Consider the following 23,908-nt stretch of genomic DNA (forward strand, 5'->3'; position numbering starts at 1 on the left):
TGTTCACTATTTGAAAAAGCAACGAGTGTAAATCTGGTACGACACAGCAAGCCATGTAGTATTCTCTTTATCCTACATACTGAACTTACGTGTATTTTACTGAAAATGTCTTACAGTCGAGGCAGTTCTTAGTAAATTGAAGACGCTTGTTTTGGAACCCAGATCTCTTCTAAAGCCTCGTGCAATCTATTACGTCAAAGCAAAGAAACGTCACTCTGAAAGTGTGGCGTGACGTGTTCTTTCTTTCTTTATTTGGTGTTTAACGTCGTTTTCAACCATTCAAGGTTATATCGCGACGGGGCGTGACGTGTTAGTTCTACAGATTTATTCACTGAGGGTAACTTTAGCGAGCAGCAATTTTTGTTTCTATAATGACGTTTGTCTCTGTGACTTTGGCATCATCAGCAGTGGAAAAACAGGTCCCTGCCAGACTTGCTTGACATGACCTCATTTGCATGATATACACACGTGTGATTTGAACGATTATTATCTCACGGGTGTCTCTCTCACGTATGTAGGATAACTTGAAGTGTTGTATTTTTTCCCTGAAGTTCGCCAACAGGAAATAATTTGCATTTGATTCATCCCATTGCGATCTCTTGGAACTATTCTTTTTCTTATTTGTTTTCTTTATTTTGTTTGTGAAATAAAATTATATGGAAAGGGGATTTGATGATCACGTATTGACCTATGTTTTTTCGGGAAAATTCTACAAAAAGATAAACAATATCTTAATCGCATGATATTTTCAAATGACAAGATACTGCATATATGTAAAGATATAAAAATGTTAATAATACATTAGGCGTGATACAATTATTTGTTTTGGTAATATTACAATGTCATTCTAAAACCTTGTCCTCCGTCCTGTATTTACCCCGGTATGAACATTTCATCGCATCCGTCCACAAACACGATTTGCAACTTGGGGGATCGATTCGGGCCGTGACTTGCTTGTTCTCCTACATCTTTCAACGGTCATCAAAATTACGCACAAAAATGGTATGCGGTTGAACTGTCATGCATGTAAACTTAAACTCTCAACTGCTTTTGTGATCAGTTTTGTTTTGTTATCTATGAAATATAATTTGATTGTCTTGTGAACAGTTAACCGTTTGATCGTCAGTAAGTTGAGTAACACATGGTTTTCTGTTCTTTTTCTTGTCCTTTTTGCTTCTTTTCATATTTTCTTCTTCTTCTTCTTCTTTTTCTTTTTCTTCTTTGTTCAGTTAATTTGGCAACTTAACACGCCTTGGTAATGTTGAACTTTAGCTTTGTAAATTTAGGGACAGTTTTCTACTGAAATTTAAGCCTCTAATTTTGCAGAACCTGCTTTTGTTTACAAGCATAACAAGTCATTTTAGATACCTTGGAAGTAACGGAATAAAATGCATAGATGCCTTTCATTTACATAGGTTTTAGAAGGAAAACATCAGTGCAGCGGGTTTTATGAAGGAAGGGAGACAACTATGTAGATATTACAATGGCGTTTTCTCAGCTGTAGCAGTCATTTTCCTTGATCAAATGACCAAATTAATTATTTATGCTTAATTTTGGAGCTCAATCCGTCAATTTATTACACAATAAATATTCTTTGGTTTGACAAAGAGACTTGTATACAAAAATAAGTCAATAATGCCGCTGGATTGTGGTCTTGGAATTTACAACGCTAAAGTTCAACATTACCCACGTGTAGACAGTTGATTGCATCAGTATCTATGGTAATTCTGCACGCAGATGTTTATTTCTTAAGACATGTGTGAACACATCGGTTTTGTTTCATCATGTGGCAATGGCATTCAGAGCTAATTTTGGATTTCTGCTGTAAATGATCTTTTGATTTGTGAATTTTAATGATAATTCTGTGCAAAGATGAATAGTTATTAAAATCATGTATGAACACATTAGTTTAGTTTCATTGTGCAGTACTCAGAGCTCATTTTTTCTTTGACCTGTAAATTAGTGTAAATACTGCATTACTAAGATCATGGAGAAACATTTATTTTTAGACCCTGCATTTTGAAACACTCTGACCACCACCCCCACACGGAAACACAGCCACTGATGTACATTTTGACTTTCGTTTCAGACGACGGAGTTAGGTGTTAATGAACACCACCAGGGCCAGGTGATAAACTACATTCGATTTGCCCGATACCAGAGAGGTCAGAGGTTAAGGGCTGTGGATGTATGCTTTGAGGACCTGAAGGACAGCAGGTAGTATGCATGCTGTATATGTGCAGTGTTGTTCTCAGGCCCGAGGTTTTTGGTCATAGGCGCATACTTTTTTGATCAGGCGCATTATGGGTCGACCGCCAATAGATTTGACATGTAGCAGGTCTTCTGACAGAACAATGTTTTTGTAGCCAGGACATTTGGACCAATCCAGGTCGAACTAAACGATTATCTTTTGAGTCTGGGAATAACACTGTATGTGGCATTGTGTGTTAATGAAAGGCCCAGTCTGCCTCAAATGGTTTACAGAACGATTTAAATCTTCTTACGAAAAAAAGCAGTTCTAACCTTATGGAACACACTTGCAATAACATTTAACAGCATTAAATGACACAGTTTGTTTCAATGGCTAAAGCAAGCACCAGATTTCGTGGTTTATTTTACCCCTGACCCATTGTGGACCCATGTCACACACTTTCCTTTTTTTCACAATTTCGTCGTCAGTTTGTGATTTCAATGTGACTTGCTGTATCTGCAATACAGCAGTCCCTCTCATGAACGGACACCCTTGGGCCATAGCAAAACTGTCCGTACATTGCAGGTGTCCGGTCATGGGAGGGGTGACCACACCACCCCCTCCCCCATACACTCACACAGAGACACACAAACAAGAGGATTGAGTCTATGCTAATCACTTCTTGTGGCTACTAAACAATAACAATAAACTCCTAATACTTCTTTAAACGTTCTGTAAAAATTATTTGTATGAAAAGTGTTGAAAAGAAGAGATAAAATAAATCTTCAAGGCAGTGAACACACTCACCATGCACTGACATACGAAAGCAGCCACACAAACACAGCACATAGGAGCGTGTGCAGATGCTTTGCAAGAATAAGCTTGAAAACCAGTTTGAATAAATAGCAGCAGATAGAGCTGCATGTCTTCTTCTTCTTCTTCTTGGCGTTCGCAGAGGTTACACAATCAGTCCAGCACTGGTGATAAATGTTGTCGTTTTCTCCAACTCCTGTCGACTGCCGTATAGTTTGGTCTGCAAGGGAGTTGGTGACGGCCACACTTCTTTTCGTTCCTCATCTAGTAAGGGACATCGCTGTAAGATGTGTTCCGCTGTTTGGTCCTCTTGACCGCAGGCACAGGTTGGTGATGGCGCCAGCTTGAACTTTCGGTTCATGTGAGCATTGAGCCTGTTGTGGCCAGTACGCAGCCTGATGAGGTTGACTTGCTGCTCTCTGGACATTGTGTGGTAGTCATCTCTGTTTGTCCTTGGCCTCATCAATGCCTTGATGATTGTCTTCTGCTCACTAAAGCTGACACTGTTTTCAGGTTGGTCTTCCACGGCTCCTTCTTTTGCCAGCTCATCTGCCCTTTCATTTCCTGGTATCCCACAGTGTGCTGGTATCCACTGGAGGACAACTCTTCTGGTTTGTCTGACCATCTGTAATGCTTTGGCCAGCTGTGGGAGTTTGTCGTTCTCTAGGGCCTGAAGGACTGAAAGGGCGTCCGAGAGGAAGACAACTTGGTAGCAAGAGTCTGCGGAGTCCTGAACGAAGGAGGTGGCCTGCATGAGAGCTTCTGCTTCTGCTTTATAGTTTGTGCAGTGTTTGCCAGTGGCAACGCTGGATGTAGCTGTATGTCCCCCAGGGAACTGGATGAGAATGCCTGCACCTCCATTGAGCACGGCGTTAGTTGCTGATCCATCGGTGTATACATGGATCCACGCCTCTTTTGGGTACTGTTCGTCGATCAGGGCTAAGGTGAGTGCCTGTCGAGCTGTGTCATTCTGATCTTCTCCTGAGGTAACATGTGGAACACTGGTGCAGATCTGGATGCCTGGTTTCTCTGTTGCCTTGGGGGTTTCCTCTTCTTCTTGAGTCAGAGGTAGAGTGTTCTGTGGAAGGACTTCCCTGTACTGTCGAGAAAGTCTCTTGCTCTCGTGTACAAAACTGCTCCGTTTAAGCCGGTTCTTGGTGAGGTTGCTCAGTCTGTGCTTCATGGGGTGGTCGGGTAGGCACTTGAGCTTCTCGGCCTGTACCATAGTCTTGGCTTCTCTTCTCTGACAGAGGGGTTGGATGGTGGTAAGCTTCTCCATTTCCTTGATGGGCGTGGATTTCATTGCACCGGTGATGAGTCGGAGGGCCTGGTTTTGCACACGGTCAAGGGTCTGCAGGTTTGTCTTGGCTGAGGTTGACCACGCTGTGGAGCCGTACTCGAGGTGGGGTCTGATTGTTCCCTGGTATACTGTCTTCAGTATCTTCTCGTTCGCTCCCCAGGTGGTACCTGCCAGCTTCCTGAGTATGGCTAGCTTGCGCCGGGCCTTCGTCTCTGCCTGTGCAATGTGTGGTTTCCAGGTCTGCCGTCTATCAAAGGTGACACCAAGGTACGTTGCTTCTTCATCCTCTCTCAGAGGAGTTCCACCAAGCCTAATGGTTCCGGCTTTCTGCTTTGGCGACAGTGTGAATAGGGTGGTGGAGGATTTCTCCTTGTTGATGGAGACGCACCAATCTTCTGCCCATGCGTTCAGCCTATCTGCCGCTTGCTGCATTCTGTAGGTGGCAGTACTTGCGTGCTCCTCCTTGCACCAGATCACAAGGTCGTCTGCGTAGAGAGCAGCTTTGATCCCCTTGGGCATCTCAGACACCAGATCGTCGATGAAGAGAAGGAAGAGTGTGGGGGAGAGGACTCCGCCCTGAGGGACGCCATGACGAAGGAGGAACTTCTTGCTTTTGGTCTGGTCGACGTTAACTCTTGCCCTGCGGTTATAGAGGTAAGAGCGAATCCACTGGTACATGTTGCTGGACACGCCTTTCCTCAGCAGTTTTACAAGGAGTCCATCTTTCCAGACCTTGTCAAAGGCCTTCTGAAGATCTATCCAGGTGACGAAGACCAGCTTCTGTTCCTGAAAGGCATCTTCAACTTCTTGCGCTAGGTAAGTGACCTGATCTTCAGTGCTGCGGAACTGTCGGAATCCAGCTTGTTCAGGGGCGAGGAGGTTCCTGGATTCCAGGTACCACCTGAGGCGCTCGTTCACAATTCTCTCCAATGTCTTCACAACACAGCTGGTGAGGCTGATTGGGCGATAGCTGGTGGCCTTCTTTGGATCCTTCCCTTTTTTTAAGATGGGGATCATGATCGCTTCTCGCCAGAGTTGTGGTAGCGATCCTTCTTGCCAGCTGCTGTTGAAGACCTCGAGTAGCTTGTTCTCTGCTGCACTACCAAGGTGGGTTAGCATCTCGTTGGTGATGCCGTCTGGGCCAGGGGACTTCTTTGCCTTTGACTTTTTCAGAGCTGAGTGCAGCTCGTGGAGTGTGAGTGGTTGACTCATGGCGTCCACTGTCGACTGTCTGGCAGGTCTCTCTCTTTTCTCTCTTCTTGCTTCTCTCTGTTTCTCGGGGCTAACATGGAGGTTGCTCTCAGCTGCATAGCTTTCAGCAAATTGGTTGGCAGCATGCTTTCCAGTTAGCACCTTCCCGTTCTCTTCTAATGTGATCTTTCCTCTGCTGGTGTTCTCATCATTCAACTGCTTGGTGAGCCTCCAGAGCTTTCTGCCATCCTTCTCAAGGTTCAGAGAGCTTGTTTTCTCTTGCCAGCTTCTCCGTCTTGCCTGTAGCTTCTTTTTGAGAAATTTGGCTTTGGCTTCCTGGAGGCGGATGTTGTTGTTTTGTGACGGGTTGACTTCTGCTTCCCTTCTGGCGTCTGCCAGATCATCATCCAGTTCCTGCAATTCATTGCTCCAGTAGGGCTTATAGTCTCTCCTGGCACCCCTGGGAATGGACTCACGCGCTGCTCTGAGGATGCTCATGTTGAAGTCCTTCGCCACCATGTTGATGTCTCGACCCTCGACTCTGATGTCTTTGGTGAGTTCGCTGGTGCGGTGTCTAAAGAGGAACCAGTTCGCTCTTTTGTAGTTCCACCGTGGGAAGGAAGCTTCAGTGCAGGACTCCATGCCCAGGGTCAAAAAGACTGGCCGATGGTCACTTCCACCTAGCTGTTCTCCGACCTCTCTGCTGGTTAGCTGGTGCATGTCTTCCGTGCAGAAGGCTAGGTCAGGAGTTGATGTAGTGTGCCATCTTCTGGAGTAGAATGTAGGGCAGTCAAAGGGACTGTTCAAAAGGATGAGACCTTTGTCGTCCTGCCAGTTCTCCACCTCTTCTCCTCTCCGATCCAGGTGGTCATATCCCCAACTCTGTGAATGACTGTTGAAGTCACCCACCACGATGAAGTTGGAGGCCTTTGCGGGGATCGTGTCAAGGGCGAGGTGTCTATCATTGGGGCAGTAGAAGTTGACAAGATGGAATTCTGATGTCTTCGTCTGGATTCGAATCACCTGATATTCGGAGTCCTCCATGTGCGTTTCTATCAAACAGGCATTGATGTTGTTCCTGATGAGGGTCAGGATTCCTCCTTTGCTTCGGTCTGTTCTGTCGGACCTAAGGCATTGGTAGCCTCTCACTTTGAAGGACTTTTGTGGTGTCAGGTGCGTCTCCTGAATACAGCAGATGTTGATGTTCTTCTCATGCAGGATATGCTCCAACTCTGTCTTCTTGTTCAGGATACTTTCTGCGTTCCAGTGCATGACCTGAAAAGGTCGCTGCTGACTGGGTTTCTTCCTGGTTGTGGTGGTGCCAGTCACTTTCCTCCCGCGTCCCCTGGCGTGACAAGACGGACGGGAGGGACCTCCAGTAGTTGGGGCTGGGTCCCTTTGAGGCATGGGACCCGACGCTGCTCCACCCTGGGGGGTCCTCAATGGGCGAGCGCCATTTCCATCTGTGCTGGTTGATTGTGTCATCATTTGCGTAAGTGCGTGTACCCGTGGTTTGTTAGAATGCGCCGTGCGGCCCGGGTCCTCCGTCTTCAGCATTCGGGGTTTTCTGTCGGGGTTACCTCACCCTTAGCTCATGGCCCGTACGTCCTACCCTGAGAGCACAGGGGGGAGGATTTGCCGGGATCCCACCCGGAGCCAGTTTGGTCCGCGGCCGCAAGCGGCTGATCTCCATATCTGAAGATCGTTCCCCTATCCGCCACCCGGGGACGCGCTGGGTTGGGGGTGGTCGCCCCACTGAAAATCCCACACTGGGTTAAGAAAGATCAGCCTGTCCCAGAGAGCTGCATGTCATAATCATGCAATTTATTTTCTTCTTGTCTGGCTTTATTGACTGCATGCCGATCATATGGCATGGCAGTGACTTTTCACTCTTCAGCCGGAAATACACTGTACATAACACAGCTCCCACTCTCCCTCACTAATGCCTACCCCAGACAACTGATGCTTGGAAATTGTGTGGAAGAGTACACCTCTCTATTTCTCTCCAATGCTCTTCCTGCTGACATGTAGTGACACCGGACACCCCACAGAGTTTAGCCAGCTACCCCCCCCCCTCCCCCTCCCTCTCTCTCACTCCCTCCAGCCATGTACTGTTTGGGGCTGTGGCCAAAGAGGCCAGCTGCACTGTTCACTCAGAGCAAAACCAGTTGACTGTGTCGTAACTTTTGACAAAGCAAGACAACTGAAGGGTTCATAGATTAGACAACCGACTCACTGGTCAAGGCTGAGGGGAAACAAGAGTATCTTGTCAATGAAAGAGGTTACACACAGACACACGATGCTGAGAACTGTGGCCGTTTTTCACTCTCTTTCGCTCGGGACCTTCATCGACTGTACATGTGGTTTGTGTTGTTTACGTCCAACAGACAAGAATAAAGAGCACAGTGCAGTTTCATGTTGGTATCTTCGCATGTACTCCACTCCTGACCAAAACTACCCCCCCCCTGTCCTGATGGGTACACGTGCACTCAAGTTATCAATGACTGTCATCACGCCATTGCGGCTGTGATCTTTGTACCAAGAGCCGGACTGCTCTGTTATCGATTTTGTTGTGGTGAAAATTTGACGATGGTCTGTCCGTACATTGGAGGTATGACCTGCTGTTGGGACCGAAAATGAGTGTCCGCGGCCACGTTTTGCAGGTGTCCGTTTAAGGGGGGGCAAATATAGAAGGAAAACACTCCGTGCCGAGCAAATGTGTCCGTACATGTCAGGTGTCCGCTCACGCCGGGGGCCGTACATTGCAGGGACTGCTGTAGCATGTAATTGTGTACCTCTGAATCTAAAATGCAACAAACGACTGCGAGTCACATGAACTTATCGGCGGCGGTTGGCTTCAAAGAAGCAAGCGATATATGCAGAAAATTCGTCTGCTTGACCTGCTTCCGGGCTCCCTTTTTTAAAACTTTCAAAACTTCGAGTTGTACTGATCTTGTCTTGATGAAAAAAGAAATCTTTTATGATTTAAGAATGATTGTGTTACAAGCTGTCAATTTATTTTTTATATTTTAAAAGTTAGTTCTAGCGCCAAAACGAGGCATCCGATTGTGGTACTAGACTGGCCACGCAAAAATAAATTCTTTGAAAAATGCTCGCTCTTTACGGAGGGCACCTTGGATGTTCTCAAGCGGTGAGTGTTTAAACGAAAGGGTGTTTGTACTGTGTGTAAAAGCCTGACAGTGTCTGTGACCAGAAACTGATGGTTTACGTGAAGCTGAGTGTGCCTTTAACTGTTATGGAGAATGTTTGAAAGTGAAAGTAAAAATTTATGTTGTTTGAAAAAATGGCAGAATCAGTTTGCTTCTTCAAAAAATCTGTTAGTCATGGTTAATATTCTGTACCTGTCTTCCTAACCTGTGTGTGTGTGTGTGTGTGTGTGTTCATTCTGGGTCATCATTCTTTATGTTTCTTATTCCTGCAAAGAACACTTCTGTTACTTGAGTGGAAAAAATAGTTTCAATCTCGCACAAGTTTACAAAAACATAATTTTTGTTTTAAATCTCAGCTGTACAATTCAGGATTTGTTTCTTTGCTACCAAATTGCAGATTTTCAGCATTTTAAGAGATCCAGAGATTATCCTTGAGATCCCCAATCATATTTTTCTTCTTCAAAACATGTCATCAGTGGGAAGAGTGGGAGAGGATGCTTTCAGGCTTTTATGTTGTTGTAATTCTTTTTATGCAATTTCATGATCTTGTGCCTGTCCATGTACTTCAGACTGACAGATGAGACGTTCACCATCGACGAGGTGACGGAGATGCTGGACGGCCTGCTGACGGTGGTACGCAGCGAGGTGGAGTCGGAGCTGATCAACACGGCGCACACCAACGTGCTCATGATGCGCCAGATGTTCCAGCAGGCAGAGAAGTGGCACCTCAAGCTGCAGGCCGACATCTCAGAGCTGGAGAACAGGTACAACAGGGCTTGGAGAGGGAAACGTGTACATAATGTAGGACATCTCAGGGCTGGATAACAGGTACAACAGGGCTTGGAGAGGGAAACGTGTACATAATGTAGGACATCTCAGGGCTGGATAACAGGTACAACAGGGCTTGGAGAGGAAAACGTGTACATAATGTAGGACATCTCAGGGCTGGATAACAGGTAGAACAGGGCTTGGAGAGGGAAACGTGTACATAATGTGGGACATCTCAGGGCTGGATAACAGGCACAACAGGGCTTGGAGAGGGAAACGTGTACATAATGTGGGACATCTCAGGGCTGGATAACAAGTAGAACAGGGCTTGGAGAGGGAAACGTGTACATAATGTGGGACATCTCAGGGCTGGATAACAGGCACAACAGGGCTTGGAGAGGGAAACGTGTACATAATGTGGGACATCTCAGGACTGGATAACAGGTACAACAGGGCTTGGAGAGGGAAAAGTGTACATAATGTGGGACATCTCAGGGCTGGATAACAGGTACAACAGGGCTTGGAGAGGGAAACTTGTACATAATGTGGGACATCTCAGGGCTGGATAACAGGCACAACAGGGCTTGGAGAGGGAAACTTGTACATAATGTGGGACATCTCAGGGCTGGATAACAGGTAGAACAGGGCTTGGAGAGGGAAACGTGTACATAATGTGGGACATCTCAGGACTGGATAACAGGTAGAGCAGGGCTTGGAGAGGGAAACGTGTACATAATGTGGGACATCTCAGGGCTGGATAACAGGTAGAACAGGGCTTGGAGAGGGAAACGTGTACATAATGTGGGACATCTCAGGGCTGGATAACAGGTACAACAGGGCTTGGAGAGGGAAACGTGTACATAATGTGGGACATCTCAGGGCTGGATAACAGGTACAAAAGGGCTTGGAGAGGGAAACGTGTACATAATGTGGAACATCTCAGGGCTGGATAACAGGTAGAACAGGGCTTGGAGAGGGAAACGTGTACATAATGTGGGACATCTCAGGGCTGGATAACAGGTACAACAGGGCTTGGAGAGGGAAACGTGTAAATAATGTAGGACATCTCACATCTGTAGAACAGGGCTCGAAGAAAGAAGCGTGCGCATAACATAAAACATCTCAGAGCTGGAGAACAGGTAAGACAGGGCTCGGAGAAAGAAGAGTGTGCATAATGTATGACAACTCACAGCTGGAGAACAAGTAGGACAGGGCTCGGAGAAAGAAACTTGTGCATAACGTAACAGTGTATGAGAAAGAGTGTGTCACTTGAAAGTGATCAAAATGTTGTTTTACGTCCTCACAGTGAAACCATTAGGGGCATGTTCCCGGATGTTACCCCGACTTTTAGATGAGATACACAGGTTAATGCGTGTTTAGGTGTAATCAGCCACCTGCACCTATGGCAGAATGACCGAGGTCTTTTATGTGCTAGTGTGGTGACACGGGGTGGGACATAGATACCAGCTCTGAGTCTACACATAAAGTTAACCCGTGTCCACCCCGACCTGGATTCGAATCTGTGACTCTAGGATTACAAGTCCAGTGCTCTACCACCTGAGCTACCCGGCCCCTATACACTCGAAAATGTGTTGTGCGACTTATGTCACCTTCTCCGAAACGCGGGGATGTATGTGTTGGTTGAGGGAAAAGCCTTGCAGCCTGATACTGACATAGTGATACTGTGGAATTCAGTCAATGTAACTGTTTGAATCAATGAAAACAGAAATCTGTAGAACTCCCTTTAGACAGAGACACAGAACCTTGGATTAGAGATGGAGAGGACAGAGGGTTAGGGTTGGAATGGGAGAAGGGGGATCCTTGCTCAAAATCATTGCAATGTAGAACAAATCTATTGTATGGGAAAATTGTTTACCCATAAACCAGGCTGTGCCTAGTAGTAAGTTTTATTCCAAAGTTCAATGAAAGAGTTATATGCCACTGTCATGTGTCCCTTGACTTTTTATGGTTGAGTGCATGATGTGTGTGTGTGTGTGTGTGTGTGTCCACATTTAAAACAAAGACACACACAAATTGGGTTTACTGCAGGGGTCCGATGGCCTCGAAAACACTGGGACTATCAAACTTAGCAAGTAGATTGTATATTTTCTTATATTTTTCTATGAGAAACCCAGAGATTGTGGCATTGTACCTGAAAGCATATTGCAAGGTAAAAGCCAAACATCAAAATGTGAAATAATGTGGGGTGTCTGAATGAGCAATATGATATCTTGTTTTGAAATGAAGTATGTATGATTGATGTTGAACTGTCTCCTAATTTGCCAGAGAGCTGTTGGAGCAGATCAAGGAGTTTGAGGAGCGAGAGTTTTCCGGAGCCAAGAGAGACACAGAGTTCGTGCCCAAAAAACTGGAGCCTGTCAATGAAACAGGGGGAACCGCACTTCTGCACATGGTCAGACTTGTGTCTATGTGACTGTCTGTCATGTCTATCTAGGTGTTGTGTGTCTGTGTGACTGTCTGTCATGTCTATCTTACTGTTATATGACTGTCTGTCATGTCTATCTAGGTGTTATGTGTCTATGTGACTGTCTGTCATGTCTATCTAGGTGTTGTGTGTCTGTGTGACTGTCTGTCATGTCTATCTAGGTGTTGTGTGTCTGTGTGACTGTCTGTCATGTCTATCTAGGTGTTATGTGTCTGTGTGACTGTCTGTCATGTCTATCTAGGTGTTGTGTGTCTGTGTGACTGTCTGTCATGTCTATCTAGGTGTTGTGTGTCTGTGTGACTGTCTGTCATGTCTATCTAGGTGTTATGTGTCTGTGTGACTGTCTGTCATGTCTATCTAGGTGCTGTGTGTCTGTGTGACTGTCTGTCATGTCTATCTAGGTGTTATGTGTCTGTGTGACTGTCTGTCATGTCTATCTAGGTGTTATGTGTCTGTGACTGTCTGTCATGTCTATCTAGGTGTTGTGTGACTGTCTGTCATGTCTATCTAGGTGTTATGTGTCTGTGTGACTATCTGTCATGTCTATCTAGGTGTTGTGTGTCTGTGTGACTGTCTGTCATGTCTATCTAGGTGTTGTGTGTCTGTGTGACTGTCTGTCATGTCTATCTAGGTGCTGTGTGTCTGTGTGACTGTCTGTCATGTCTATCTAGGTGTTGTGTGTCTGTGTGACTGTCTGTCATGTCTATCTAGGTGTTGTGTGTCTGTGACTGTCTGTCATGTCTATCTAGGTGTTGTGTGTCTGTGACTGTCTGTCATGTCTATCTAGGTGTTGTGTGTCTGTGTGACTGTCTGTCATGTCTATCTAGGTGTTATGTGTCTATGACTGTCTGTCATGTCTATCTAGGTGTTATGTGTCTATGTGACTATCTGTCATGTCTATCTAGATGTTTTGTGTCTGTGTGACTATCTGTCATGTCTATCTAGGTGTTATGTGTCTATGACTGTCTGTCATGTCTATCTAGGTGTTATGTGTCTATGTGACTATCTGTCATGTCTATCTAGGTGTTATGTGTCTGTGTGACTGTCTGTCATGTCTATCTAGGTGTTGTGTGTCTGTGTGACTGTCTGTCATGTCTATCTAGGTGTTGTGTGTCTGTGTGACTGTCTGTCATGTCTATCTAGGTGTTGTGTGTCTGTGACTGTCTGTCATGTCTATCTAGGTGTTGTGTGTCTGTGTGACTGTCTGTCATGTCTATCTAGGTGTTGTGTGTCTGTGACTGTCTGTCATGTCTATCTAGGTGTGTGTCTGTGTGACTGTCTGTCATGTCTATCTAGGTGTTGTGTGTCTGTGTGACTGTCTGTCATATCTATCTAGGTGTTTTGTGTCTGTGTGACTATCTGTCATGTCTATCTAGGTGTTATGTGTCTATGTGACTATCTGTCATGTCTATCTAGGTGTTATGTGACTATCTGTCATGTCTATCTAGGTGTTATGTGTCTATGTGACTATCTGTCATGTCTATCTAGGTGTTATGTGTCTGTGTGACTGTCTGTCATGTCTATCTAGGTGTTGTGTGACTGTCTGTCATGTCTATCTAGGTGTTGTGTGTCTGTGTGACTGTCTGTCATGTCTATCTAGGTGTTATGTGTCTATGTGACTATCTGTCATGTCTATCTAGGTGTTATGTGTCTATGTGACTGTCTGTCATGTCTATCTAGGTGTTATAGGTCTGTGACTGTCTGTCATGTCTATCTAGGTGTTATGTGTCTATGACTGTCTGTCATGTCTATCTAGGTGTTATGTGTCTGTGTGACTATCTGTCATGTCTATCTAGGTGTTATGTGTCTATGTGACTGTCTGTCATGTCTATCTAGGTGTTATGTGTCTATGTGACTGTCTGTCATGTCTATCTAGGTGTTATGTGTCTGTGTGACTGTCTGTCATGTCTATCTAGGTGTTATGTGTCTGTGTGACTGTTATGTCTATCTAGGTGTTATGTGTCTGTGTGACTGTCTGTCATGTCTATCTAGGTGTTATGTGTCTGTGTGACTGTCTGTCATGTCTATCTAGGTGTTATGTGTCTGTGTGACTGTCTGTCATGTCTATCTAGGTGTTATGTGTCTGTGTGACTGTCTGTCATGTCTATCTAGGTGTTGTGTGTCTGTGTGACTGTCTGTCATGTCTATCTAGGTGTTATGTGTCTGTGTGACTGTCTGTCATGTCTATCTAGGTGTTATGTGTCTGTGTGACTGTCTGTCATGTCTATCTAGGTGTTATGTGTCTGTGTGACTGTCTGTCATGTCTATCTAGGTGCTGTGTGTCTGTGTGACTGTCTGTCATGTCTATCTAGGTGTTATGTGTCTGTGTGACTGTCTGTCATGTCTATCTAGGTGTTGTGTGTCTGTGTGACTGTCTGTCATGTCTATCTAGGTGTTATGTGTCTGTGTGACTGTCTGTCATGTCTATCTAAGTGTTATGTGTCTGTGTGACTGACTGTCATGTCTATCTAGGTGTTATAGGTCTGTGTGACTGTCTGTCATGTCTATCTAGGTGTTATGTGTCTGTGTGACTGTCTGTCATGTCTATCTAGGTGTTATGTGTCTGTGTGACTGACTGTCATGTCTATCTAGGTGTTGTGTGTCTGTGTGACTGTTATGTCTATCTAGGTGTTGTGTGTCTGTGTGACTGACTGTCATGTCTATCTAGGTGTTGTGTGTCTGTGTGACTGTTATGTCTATCTAGGTGTTGTGTGTCTGTGTGACTGTCTGTCATGTCTATCTAGGTGTTATGTGTCTGTGTGACTGTCTGTCATGTCTATCTAGGTGTTATGTGTCTGTGTGACTGTCTGTCATGTCTATCTAGGTGTTATGTGTCTGTGTGACTGTTATGTCTATCTAGGTGTTGTGTGTCTGTGTGACTGTCTGTCATGTCTATCTAGGTGTTGTGTGTCTGTGTGACTGTCTGTCATGTCTATCTAGGTGTTGTGTGTCTGTGTGACTGTCTGTCATGTCTATCTAGGTGTTGTGTGTCTGTGTGACTGTCTGTCATGTCTATCTAGGTGTTGTGTGTCTGTGTGACTATCTGTCATGTCTATCTAGATGTTTTGTGTCTGTGTGACTATCTGTCATGTCTATCTAGGTGTTTTGTGTCTGTGTGACTATCTGTCATGTCTATCTAGGTGTTATGTGTCTGTGTGACTGTCTGTCATGTCTATCTAGGTGTTGTGTGTCTGTGTGACTATCTGTCATGTCTATCTAGATGTTGTGTGTCTGTGTGACTGTCTGTCATGTCTATCTAGGTGTTATGTGTCTATGTGACTGTTATGTCTATCTAGGTGTTGTGTGTCTGTGTGACTGACTGTCATGTCTATCTAGGTGTTGTGTGTCTGTGTGACTGTCTGTCATGTCTATCTAGGTGTTGTGTGTCTGTGTGACTGTCTGTCATGTCTATCTAGGTGCTGTGTGTCTGTGTGACTGTCTGTCATGTCTATCTAGGTGTTGTGTGTCTGTGACTGTCTGTCATATCTATCTAGGTGTTATGTGTCTGTGTGACTGTCTGTCATGTCTATTTAGGTGTTATGTGTCTGTGTGACTGTCTGTCATGTCTATCTAGGTGTGTGTCTGTGTGACTGTCTGTCATGTCTATCTAGGTGTTATGTGTCTGTGTGACTGTCTGTCATGTCTATCTAGGTGTTATGTGTCTGTGTGACTGTCTGTCATGTCTATCTAGGTGTTGTGTGTCTGTGACTGTCTGTCATGTCTATCTAGGTGTTATGTGTCTGTGACTGTCTGTCATGTCTATCTAGGTGTTATGTGTCTATGTGACTGTCTGTCATGTCTATCTAGGTGTTATGTGTCTGTGTGACTGTCTGTCATGTCTATCTAGGTGTTATGTGTCTGTGTGACTGTCTGTCATGTCTATCTAGGTGTTGTGTGTCTGTGTGACTGTCTGTCATGTCTATCTAGGTGTTATGTGTCTGTGTGACTGTCTGTCATGTCTATCTAGGTGCTGTGTGACTGTCTGTCATGTCTATCTAGGTGTTGTGTGTCTGTGTGACTGTCTGTCATGTCTATCTAGGTGTTGTGTGTCTGTGACTGTCTGTCATATCTATCTAGGTGTTATGTGTCTGTGTGACTGTCTGTCATGTCTATCTAGGTGTTGTGTGTCTGTGACTATCTGTCATGTCTATCTAGGTGTTGTGTGTCTGTGTGACTGTCTGTCATGTCTATCTAGGTGCTGTGTGACTGTCTGTCATGTCTATCTAGGTGCTGTGTGACTGTCTGTCATATCTATCTAGGTGTTATGTGTCTGTGTGACTGTCTGTCATGTCTATCTAGGTGCTGTGTGACTGTCTGTCATGTCTATCTAGGTGTTGTGTGTCTGTGTGACTGTCTGTTATGTCTATCTAGGTGTTATTTCAATGGATACGTGCGTGTCTGTTTTCCTGTGCGTGTTATCTTCTCTCTTGTATTTCCACAAAAGCCTTCAATAAAAAAAAGTTTGGTGCTTTGAACCTTTATCAATTACTTTGAAATGGTGTCTCTTGTTCTTGAATCAGTCGATTTTGCATGGGTATTTAAAGGTCTGTGTTTCTGTCTTATTGGCCACCGAGAACACCGATCATTTTCTGTTATTGTGTCAAAAAAAGGTGTGGTACCTGCAATGAAAGTCCCCCACCCTTGGGACCCACAAACTGTGTCCATGCCATGCAGGTGGCCTGTCATGACAGGTATAATTTAGTCAAGATAATAGACAAGGGGACTACAGAAGGTTTCCTTTCTTGGGAGGTGTCCTCTCATCAGAGGGGCCTCACATTGCAGGTACCACTGTATTTGTATATTATAAAGAAACCATTTACTTACAATTTTGTGTTTGTGCACTGAATAATTTTGTGTTCTATTTTCACTCGACCAGAAAATTGAGGAGCTGCAGGCCCAGAACGAGCAGATGAGGGAACGGCTGATGAAGGTTGACAAGGATGTGAGTACTCCACCGTTCTTTTCTTCTTGTAAACATTGCTGTGATCATTGTTTTCCTTCTGCTCAAAACGTCCCGGAGTCAAAGCGTCCAAATTGAAGACGCGTGTTATGGAACCTCCATCTCTTCCAAAACCTCGTGAAATCTTTAATGTCAAAGCAAAAAGACGTCGCTAGAAATTATAGCCTTACGTGTAGGTTCTCAAAATTCTTCTAGAGGAAACGGTTAATCCCATCGGGTAGGTCTGGAGATGTATCATTAGTATGTTCATTTAGAAAAATACATGGTTTAACCACTAATGCCTTTGAAGAGAAAGAGAAAACACACACACAAACAGGACATGGACTACTGTTTACTCATGTTGGCTGTTCCCAAATTTTGAAATAAATAGCATATGTCACTAATTTTGAAATAAAAGGCTTAACAAATTTTTTTTTAAATAGTAAAGTGACAGCACGAAAAAACACAGTTGATGCTTAAGACAAGCTGTACCTTTTATTTTTGCCATAAGGATGCTTGAAAAAGAACAAGCAGACAAAATATTTTATTCTGTATGGTGTGTCTGTTATCTCCCCTGCCCTATAGGCAAATCTACCTACACTTGCTAAAAAACAACCACTACAGTCCTGAGACATCCTGCTTGCTGGCTTGCGCGCAGAGAACATTTTCCCTTTTTATCTTCACTCTCGCTTGCTACAAAATCCCTCACGCGGAGGATTTTTTAGACAGGCCAGGCACTGGTTTTCCCTTGACTGCACAAGAGGTTGTTGCATTTCTACTTTGTGAAACAAGTACAGTGGAACCCCCCTTTTTAAGACCTTGTTTTCTCACATTTTCTGTTTATTACCTCTGTCAAATTACCCCCATTGTAAGACTCCCTCCTTTTTACATTTAGTCAAGTTTTGACTAAATGTTTTAACATAGAGGGGGGAATCGAGACGAGGGTCGTGGTGTATGTGTGTGTGTGTGTCTGTCTGTGTGTGTGTGTAGAGCGATTCAGACTAAACTACTGGACCGATCTTTATGAAATTTGACATGAGAGTTCCTGGGTATGATATCCTCAGACGTTTTTTTCATTTTTTTTATAAATGTCTTTGATGACGTCATATCCGGCTTTTCGTGAAAGTTGAGGCGGCACTGTCACGCTCTCATTTTTCAACCAAATTGGTTGAAATTTTGGTCAAGTAATCTCCGACAAAGCCCGGACTTCGGTATTGCATTTCAGCTTTGTGGCTTAAAAATTAATTAGTGACTTTGGTCATTAAAAATCTGAAAATTGTAAAAATATTATTTTTTTAATAAAACGATCCAAATTTACGTTCATCTTATTCTCCATCATTTTCTGATTCCAAAAACATATAAATATGTTATATTTGGATTAAAATCAAGCTCTGAAAATTAAAAATATAAAAATTATGATCAAAATTAAATTTTCGAAATCAATTTAAAAACACTTTCATCTTATTCCTTGTCGGTTCCTGATTCCAAAAACATATAGATATGATATGTTTGGATTGAAAACACGCTCAGAAAGTTAAAACGAAGAGAGGTACAGAAAAGCGTGCTATCCTTCTCAGCGCAACTACTACCCCGCTCTTCTTGTCAATTTCACTGCCTTTGCCATGAGCGGTGGACTGACGATGCTACGAGTATACGGTCTTGCTGCGTTGCATTGCGTTCAGTTTCATTCTGTGAGTTCGACAGCTACTTGACTAAATGTTGTATTTTCGCCTTACGCGACTTGTTAAGATCTTGTGTTCTCACATTTTCTGTTTATTAGCTCTGTCAAATTACCCCCATTGTAAGACTCTCTCCTTTTCAAAACCCAATTTTTTCAGATTGTTGGAGGTCTTAAAAGAGGGGTTCCACTGTATTTTTTAATTATGTGGACAATGCAAAGGAATCAGTAAAAATAAGGGCCAGCATTTTTAAAAGCAAACAAACCTGAATTGTTGAGAGTTTCAGTGACATGACAGGTCATATTTTAGGCATGCTAGAAATGTCCCTTCATTGTACTTGTTGAGTTCACAACCACATGTCAATAACTGGCCTCAGATTCCAGTGAGGATGTGAAGTTAATTTTTGACTCACCTGAGTAATCAGTAGAGTAATGATCAGTAGAGGAATGAGCAGTGTCAGGCTTTGGAGAAACAAATTAACGTTAGGTTTCTTTCTGATGTTTTTTTATTATTAGCTAGAGCCTCAACATTTCAGAAACTGGTAGTGGTATGTTTTCATAATCTCCAAACAGGAAAAAAGTTTGGTGGGTTTGATAATCTCCAAACACGACCCAAGTTTGATTGACCCCCTTCAAATTTCAAGGTCACAGAGGGGGTCAAGTTTGGTTCCAAAATGATTTTTTTTCTTACATGTTCTGAAAGCTATATTTTTGAAACTTGAGTTTGATTACTACAAGACTCAACCCAAGTCTGTTTGACCCTCATCAAATTTCAAGCTCACGGATGGGTTGAGTTCAGGTTCAAAAAGAAAAGGAAAATGATCATTTTCTCAACAACAAAATTGGCCAGTAAGACAGAAATTATCATTTTCTTAACTGGTCATAGAGCTAGAGCAGCGGATGTTCTGTTTCTTATTTATATTATGCATAACAAGGGTTGCTTAAGCATTTTCTTTTATTTATTTATTTATTAAGGAGATTTCTATAGCGCATAACTATTATATAGGAACGCGTCACTTCCTGACAGGGAAAATTGGGTTAAATTTTAAGCTGATCAAAAGACAACTATCTGTGTTTTCTGTTTCATAGTGTCTGTCTTTGAGAAAGCCCTCCCATTGCAAGTAATGATGTATCTGTAACTAATATCCCCCATGCAAATGAAAGTGTAGAAGGACAAAGATATCAAATAGGCATGGTAAGTTGGATACATCAAATAATGTGCATTGTCTGTCAAATTTACTGAGATGAAAAACCAGGAGCAGAAAGTCATCATGTCTTGCCGTGCAATGGTTTTGATGAATTTTTTTAAGGTTATCAAAATGATGTGTGTTGTATGTTATCAAAATTATGTTTGTTGTATGTTTCAATTTGCTATGATGATGGCATGATGTGTGTTGTATGTTTCAATTTCCTATGATGATGGCCAAATGGGGAGCGCTGTCCTCACAGTGATCAAAATGATGTGTGTTGTATGTTTCAGTTGGCTATGATGATGGCATGATGTGTGTTGTGTGTTTCAGTTTGCTGTGATGATGGCATGATGTGTGTTGTGTGTTTCAGTTTGCTATGATGATGGCATGATGTGTGTTGTGTGTTTCAGTTTGCTATGATGATGGCATGATGTGTGTTGTGTGTTTCAGTTTGCTATGATGATGGCCAACCAAGGAGCGCTGTCCTCACAGCTGGCACTGGCCAAGGGAGCTGCTGGACAAGTCAGTGGTCACTCTTTTGTCCTCTTCTCCTCTCTCACCGTTACTTCTGTACAGTGGACCCCCCACCCCCTGTTAGGACCTTATGTTTGATTTTTAGAGTGTGCTTATAATGTCTTCACACTTACCTTCATTTTAAACCTTCCTCCCTATCATGACCTGAAGCTCTCAGATTTTGTTGGTCTAAAAGGAGGGGGGGGGGGGGGGGGTCCATTGCATCTTGCTGTCCTACCCTTCTGTTTTATTTGTCTGGTTCACCTCCCTCACTCTTCTATTCTTTTTTTTCACAATTTTTGCTGTTGTTTGTTGACTGATCAGTTGTCGTTTCATTATTGTTGTTTTATTGTTCTTGTTTGTTTGTCCATGTTATGCAACGTCAACTGAAAAAAATACATTCAGGTTTTCTTGTTGTTTAATTCCATCCTATGATGATATTTAAATACGCTTTCTCAAAAGGATTATCTCCCCTGTTACACACATTTTTGTCTCGTCCTTAATATCTGTAGTATGAATTCCTTGCAGATTGGGAAATGAGGGTGGGATGGAGTGGGTTGTTTGGCTTCCCCCAGATCAAACTCTTTGTCCCATTTGTTTGTTTGTTTGTGTGTCTGCAATTATTAGTGGAGAGAGACTGGTTGCTGTGTGTTGCAGGGTGGTGGTGAGGATGTGGACGCCCTCATGAAGAAGATGGCGCAACTGGAGAGCGAGGTCCAATCTGTGAGTCTCTGTCCTCCACCCCAGCTCAAATTCCTTGTGCTCTCTCTCTCTCCCTCTCTTCCCCCCCCCCCCCCCCTCTCTCTCTCTCTCCCCCCTCTCTCTCTCTTTCTCTCCCTCCCCTCTCTCTCTCTCTCTCTTTCTCTCTCTTTCTCTCCCCCTCTCTCTCTCTCTCTGTCTCTCTCTCTCTCTCTGCAAAAAAGTATACCAATGCTTATTCTGTTACCCTCGTAAAATAAAGAATTGTCACTGTCTCTCTCTCGCTCCCTCTCTCTCTCTCTCTCTCTCTCTCTCTCTCTCTCTCTCTCTCTCTCTCTCTCTCTCTCTCTCTCTCTCTCTCTCTCTCTCCCCACAACCTTCCCACCATTCTTTATTACACTTTTTTTTCTCTAAGCCATGTGATTTTTATTGAGCCACAAAATGTGACTGTGACTGAACATTCACAGATTTATACTAACCTTGCGGAGTTTCAAATTAAAAAAAAAATAAAAAATCTAATAATAATGCAGTTGAAACTGGTTTATATAAGGTATAACCTTTCCATTCCCCAGCAACGCAACAAGGGCAAGATGACGGCCGAGAGTTCGGAGAAAGATCTGTCCAGCACCAAACATGAACTGCTCAAGATCAGAGAGATGCTGGAGATGGCTGAAAAGGTCAGCAGGCCGTTAAATAGTGCAGATTGAAAGAGGGAATGTGTGAAAGCATGAATGCATATGTTTGCAGGTGTGTGTATGTGTGCGTGCAAATGAAGTTGATGACATTTGAACTTTATATCCTAGTTGACATCAAATGCCGGTATATAAGCACCCTAAAACAATCTCTGCTATACATTTTTTTTTAAATGTCTGTCTCGCACTTCACAAAAATTCTGCTATGCTTTAAAAAAAATCTCTCTATAAAATGTCTGGTTTGTTTGCAAGCAGGATGTCTACGTAGGTATCATACTTCATATATACCTTTCTATTAAATGGCGTTTTATGCTTGTAAATGTGGCACATTTTGCTGGCAATGGTTTCAAATACATGTACCGCAGTCATTGCTAGTTACTAAGTTAGTACATGTAGCACAGAGAACGTAGTTCACAATTAAAATAGGTTGCGTATTCACTAAATTGAAGAAAGACATAATTTGTAATTGATAATTATCTGCGGAGAAGAGTCTGGGCCAAGATTTCACGGTAAACATGTGTTGTGTGTTGTGCACTCTGTGTTGTGTGTTGTGTGTCCACAGGAGCTGGAGAAGAAAGTGAGCATGACGACACCTTTCAAAAACCTCAAGAGCATGCTGCAGAAGAAGAACGAACAGCTCAAAGACCTACGCAAACGTCTGGGAAAGTGAGTCATCACATCGGCCCTTCCTTCCCCCTATACTCCCCCTACCCGTCCAGTAATTCAGTCTCTCAGCATATCCCTATACTCCCCCTACCCGTCCAGTAATTCAGTCTCTCAGCATATCCCTATACTCCCCCTACCCGTCCAGTAATTCAGTCTCTCAGCATATCCCTATAACGCATCCCATCCCTCAGTTGGGCAGCTTCGCAGTCGGTGATCCTGCTGGCGGTGAGCTCACCACATCCTGTGACTCAGTGTTAGGTAGTGGTGGTGGTGGTGGTGGGGAGGGGGGGGGGGGGGTTGAGTGGGACTTTGATGTGTGATTCCTGATTTCCAAATGTTCAACATTTTCTTTAGCTGCATTATTTTAGTTATTCATGAGTGGGTGGGTGGAGGGGATGGGCTAGTTCTAACTATGCATTAGATTATAAAATTGTATTCTGTGTAGACCCTTCCACCAGCATCTTAGACCACTCTTTGTACATTTTCTTTTAATAGATGATTGTCATTTGTTTTACCTCATGTCTGCCCTGCGTGTGATGGGTGATCGTGACTGCTGTAGTGTGGGCGTGTGTGTGTTGGTGTGTATGTCAGTGTATGTGTGGGCGTGTGTGTGTGTGTGTCAGTGTGTGTGTGGGTGTGTGTGTGTGTGCGTGATTTTACCAACACTACGCGAAATTCCTTGTGCTTTAAATGTTTTTTAATGTCACTTGGCTCAATAAATACTGTATTCTGTATTCTGTATTCTGTATTCTACTCCCCCTACCCGTCCAGTAATTCAGTCTCTCAGCATATCCCTATACTCCCCCTACTCGTCCAGTAGTTCAGTCTCTCAGCATATCCCTATACTCCCCCTACCCGTCCAGTAATTTAGTCTCTCAGCACTCGTCGCGATATAACCTTGAATGGTTGAAAACGACGTTAAACACCAAATAAAGAAAGAAAGATATCCCTATACGTCAAGGAATACAAAAACACAGAATGCTTAGTTGATGGAATGTGTAATCATTGGCAAAACGCAACATTCACTGGTTTAGTTTTGTTGATGATTATATGTTACATAAAGTTAACCTTTCTTGTTTATCTGTTTCGGGGTTTCTATGTGACTAGGGATGTGGCTTAGAAAATAAGTAGGTAAAATCGAAAGAGCTTGATAATAAAATTCCTCACAACTAGGTTCTGAATCATTGCTAGTTAGTTACAAAAACATCTTTTGAGTAACTAACTTTCATGCATGCCTGCTCTGTTTTTCAGATACGAGTCTTGTGACGATGACTAGACCAACCATCATTCTGTGACAGCACATCTTTCTTCAGGGAAAGCTTACACCATCGGCGACCAAGTTACAAACCATTCTGTGTCATAAACATCATAGTCATTTTCCTCGCAAGTGCCTGTGTGCTTTGGATGTCTCACATCCACATATCAAAACTCGCAGCTTGAGTGCAAAAGTGTTAATGATACGTTCCTTCTGGTGTAAGCCATCATGTTAAGCACCTCAGGTCTTCCCACTGTGTGTACACGGCTTCTCGTGTAAGCCATCATGTTAAGCACCTCAGGTCTTCCCACTGTGTGTACACGGCTTGAGAGGGTTCTTCCCCTTGGACACATACTGAAACTCAACATTCTGATTGCTGTTTTTTAGCTGAATTGAT

General features: G+C 43.5%; 1 protein-coding gene across 1 annotated transcript; it reads left to right on the forward strand.

Moving 5' to 3' along the window:
* Positions 1-891: 891 nt before the first annotated feature.
* LOC138947639 (leucine zipper transcription factor-like protein 1) lies at positions 892-23,647 on the forward strand. Its single transcript, XM_070319149.1, has 10 exons — positions 892-1,002; positions 2,090-2,217; positions 9,235-9,429; positions 11,720-11,846; positions 16,756-16,821; positions 20,137-20,208; positions 20,857-20,922; positions 21,471-21,575; positions 22,153-22,256; positions 23,508-23,647. The coding sequence occupies exons 1-10, from the start codon at positions 1,000-1,002 to the stop codon at positions 23,530-23,532; spliced, it is 891 nt and encodes a 296-aa protein (XP_070175250.1). The 5' UTR covers positions 892-999; the 3' UTR covers positions 23,533-23,647.
* Positions 23,648-23,908: the final 261 nt, after the last annotated feature.

This window comes from Littorina saxatilis, linkage group LG14 (genome assembly GCF_037325665.1).
Source record: "Littorina saxatilis isolate snail1 linkage group LG14, US_GU_Lsax_2.0, whole genome shotgun sequence".
Taxonomy (NCBI): domain Eukaryota; kingdom Metazoa; phylum Mollusca; class Gastropoda; order Littorinimorpha; family Littorinidae; genus Littorina; species Littorina saxatilis.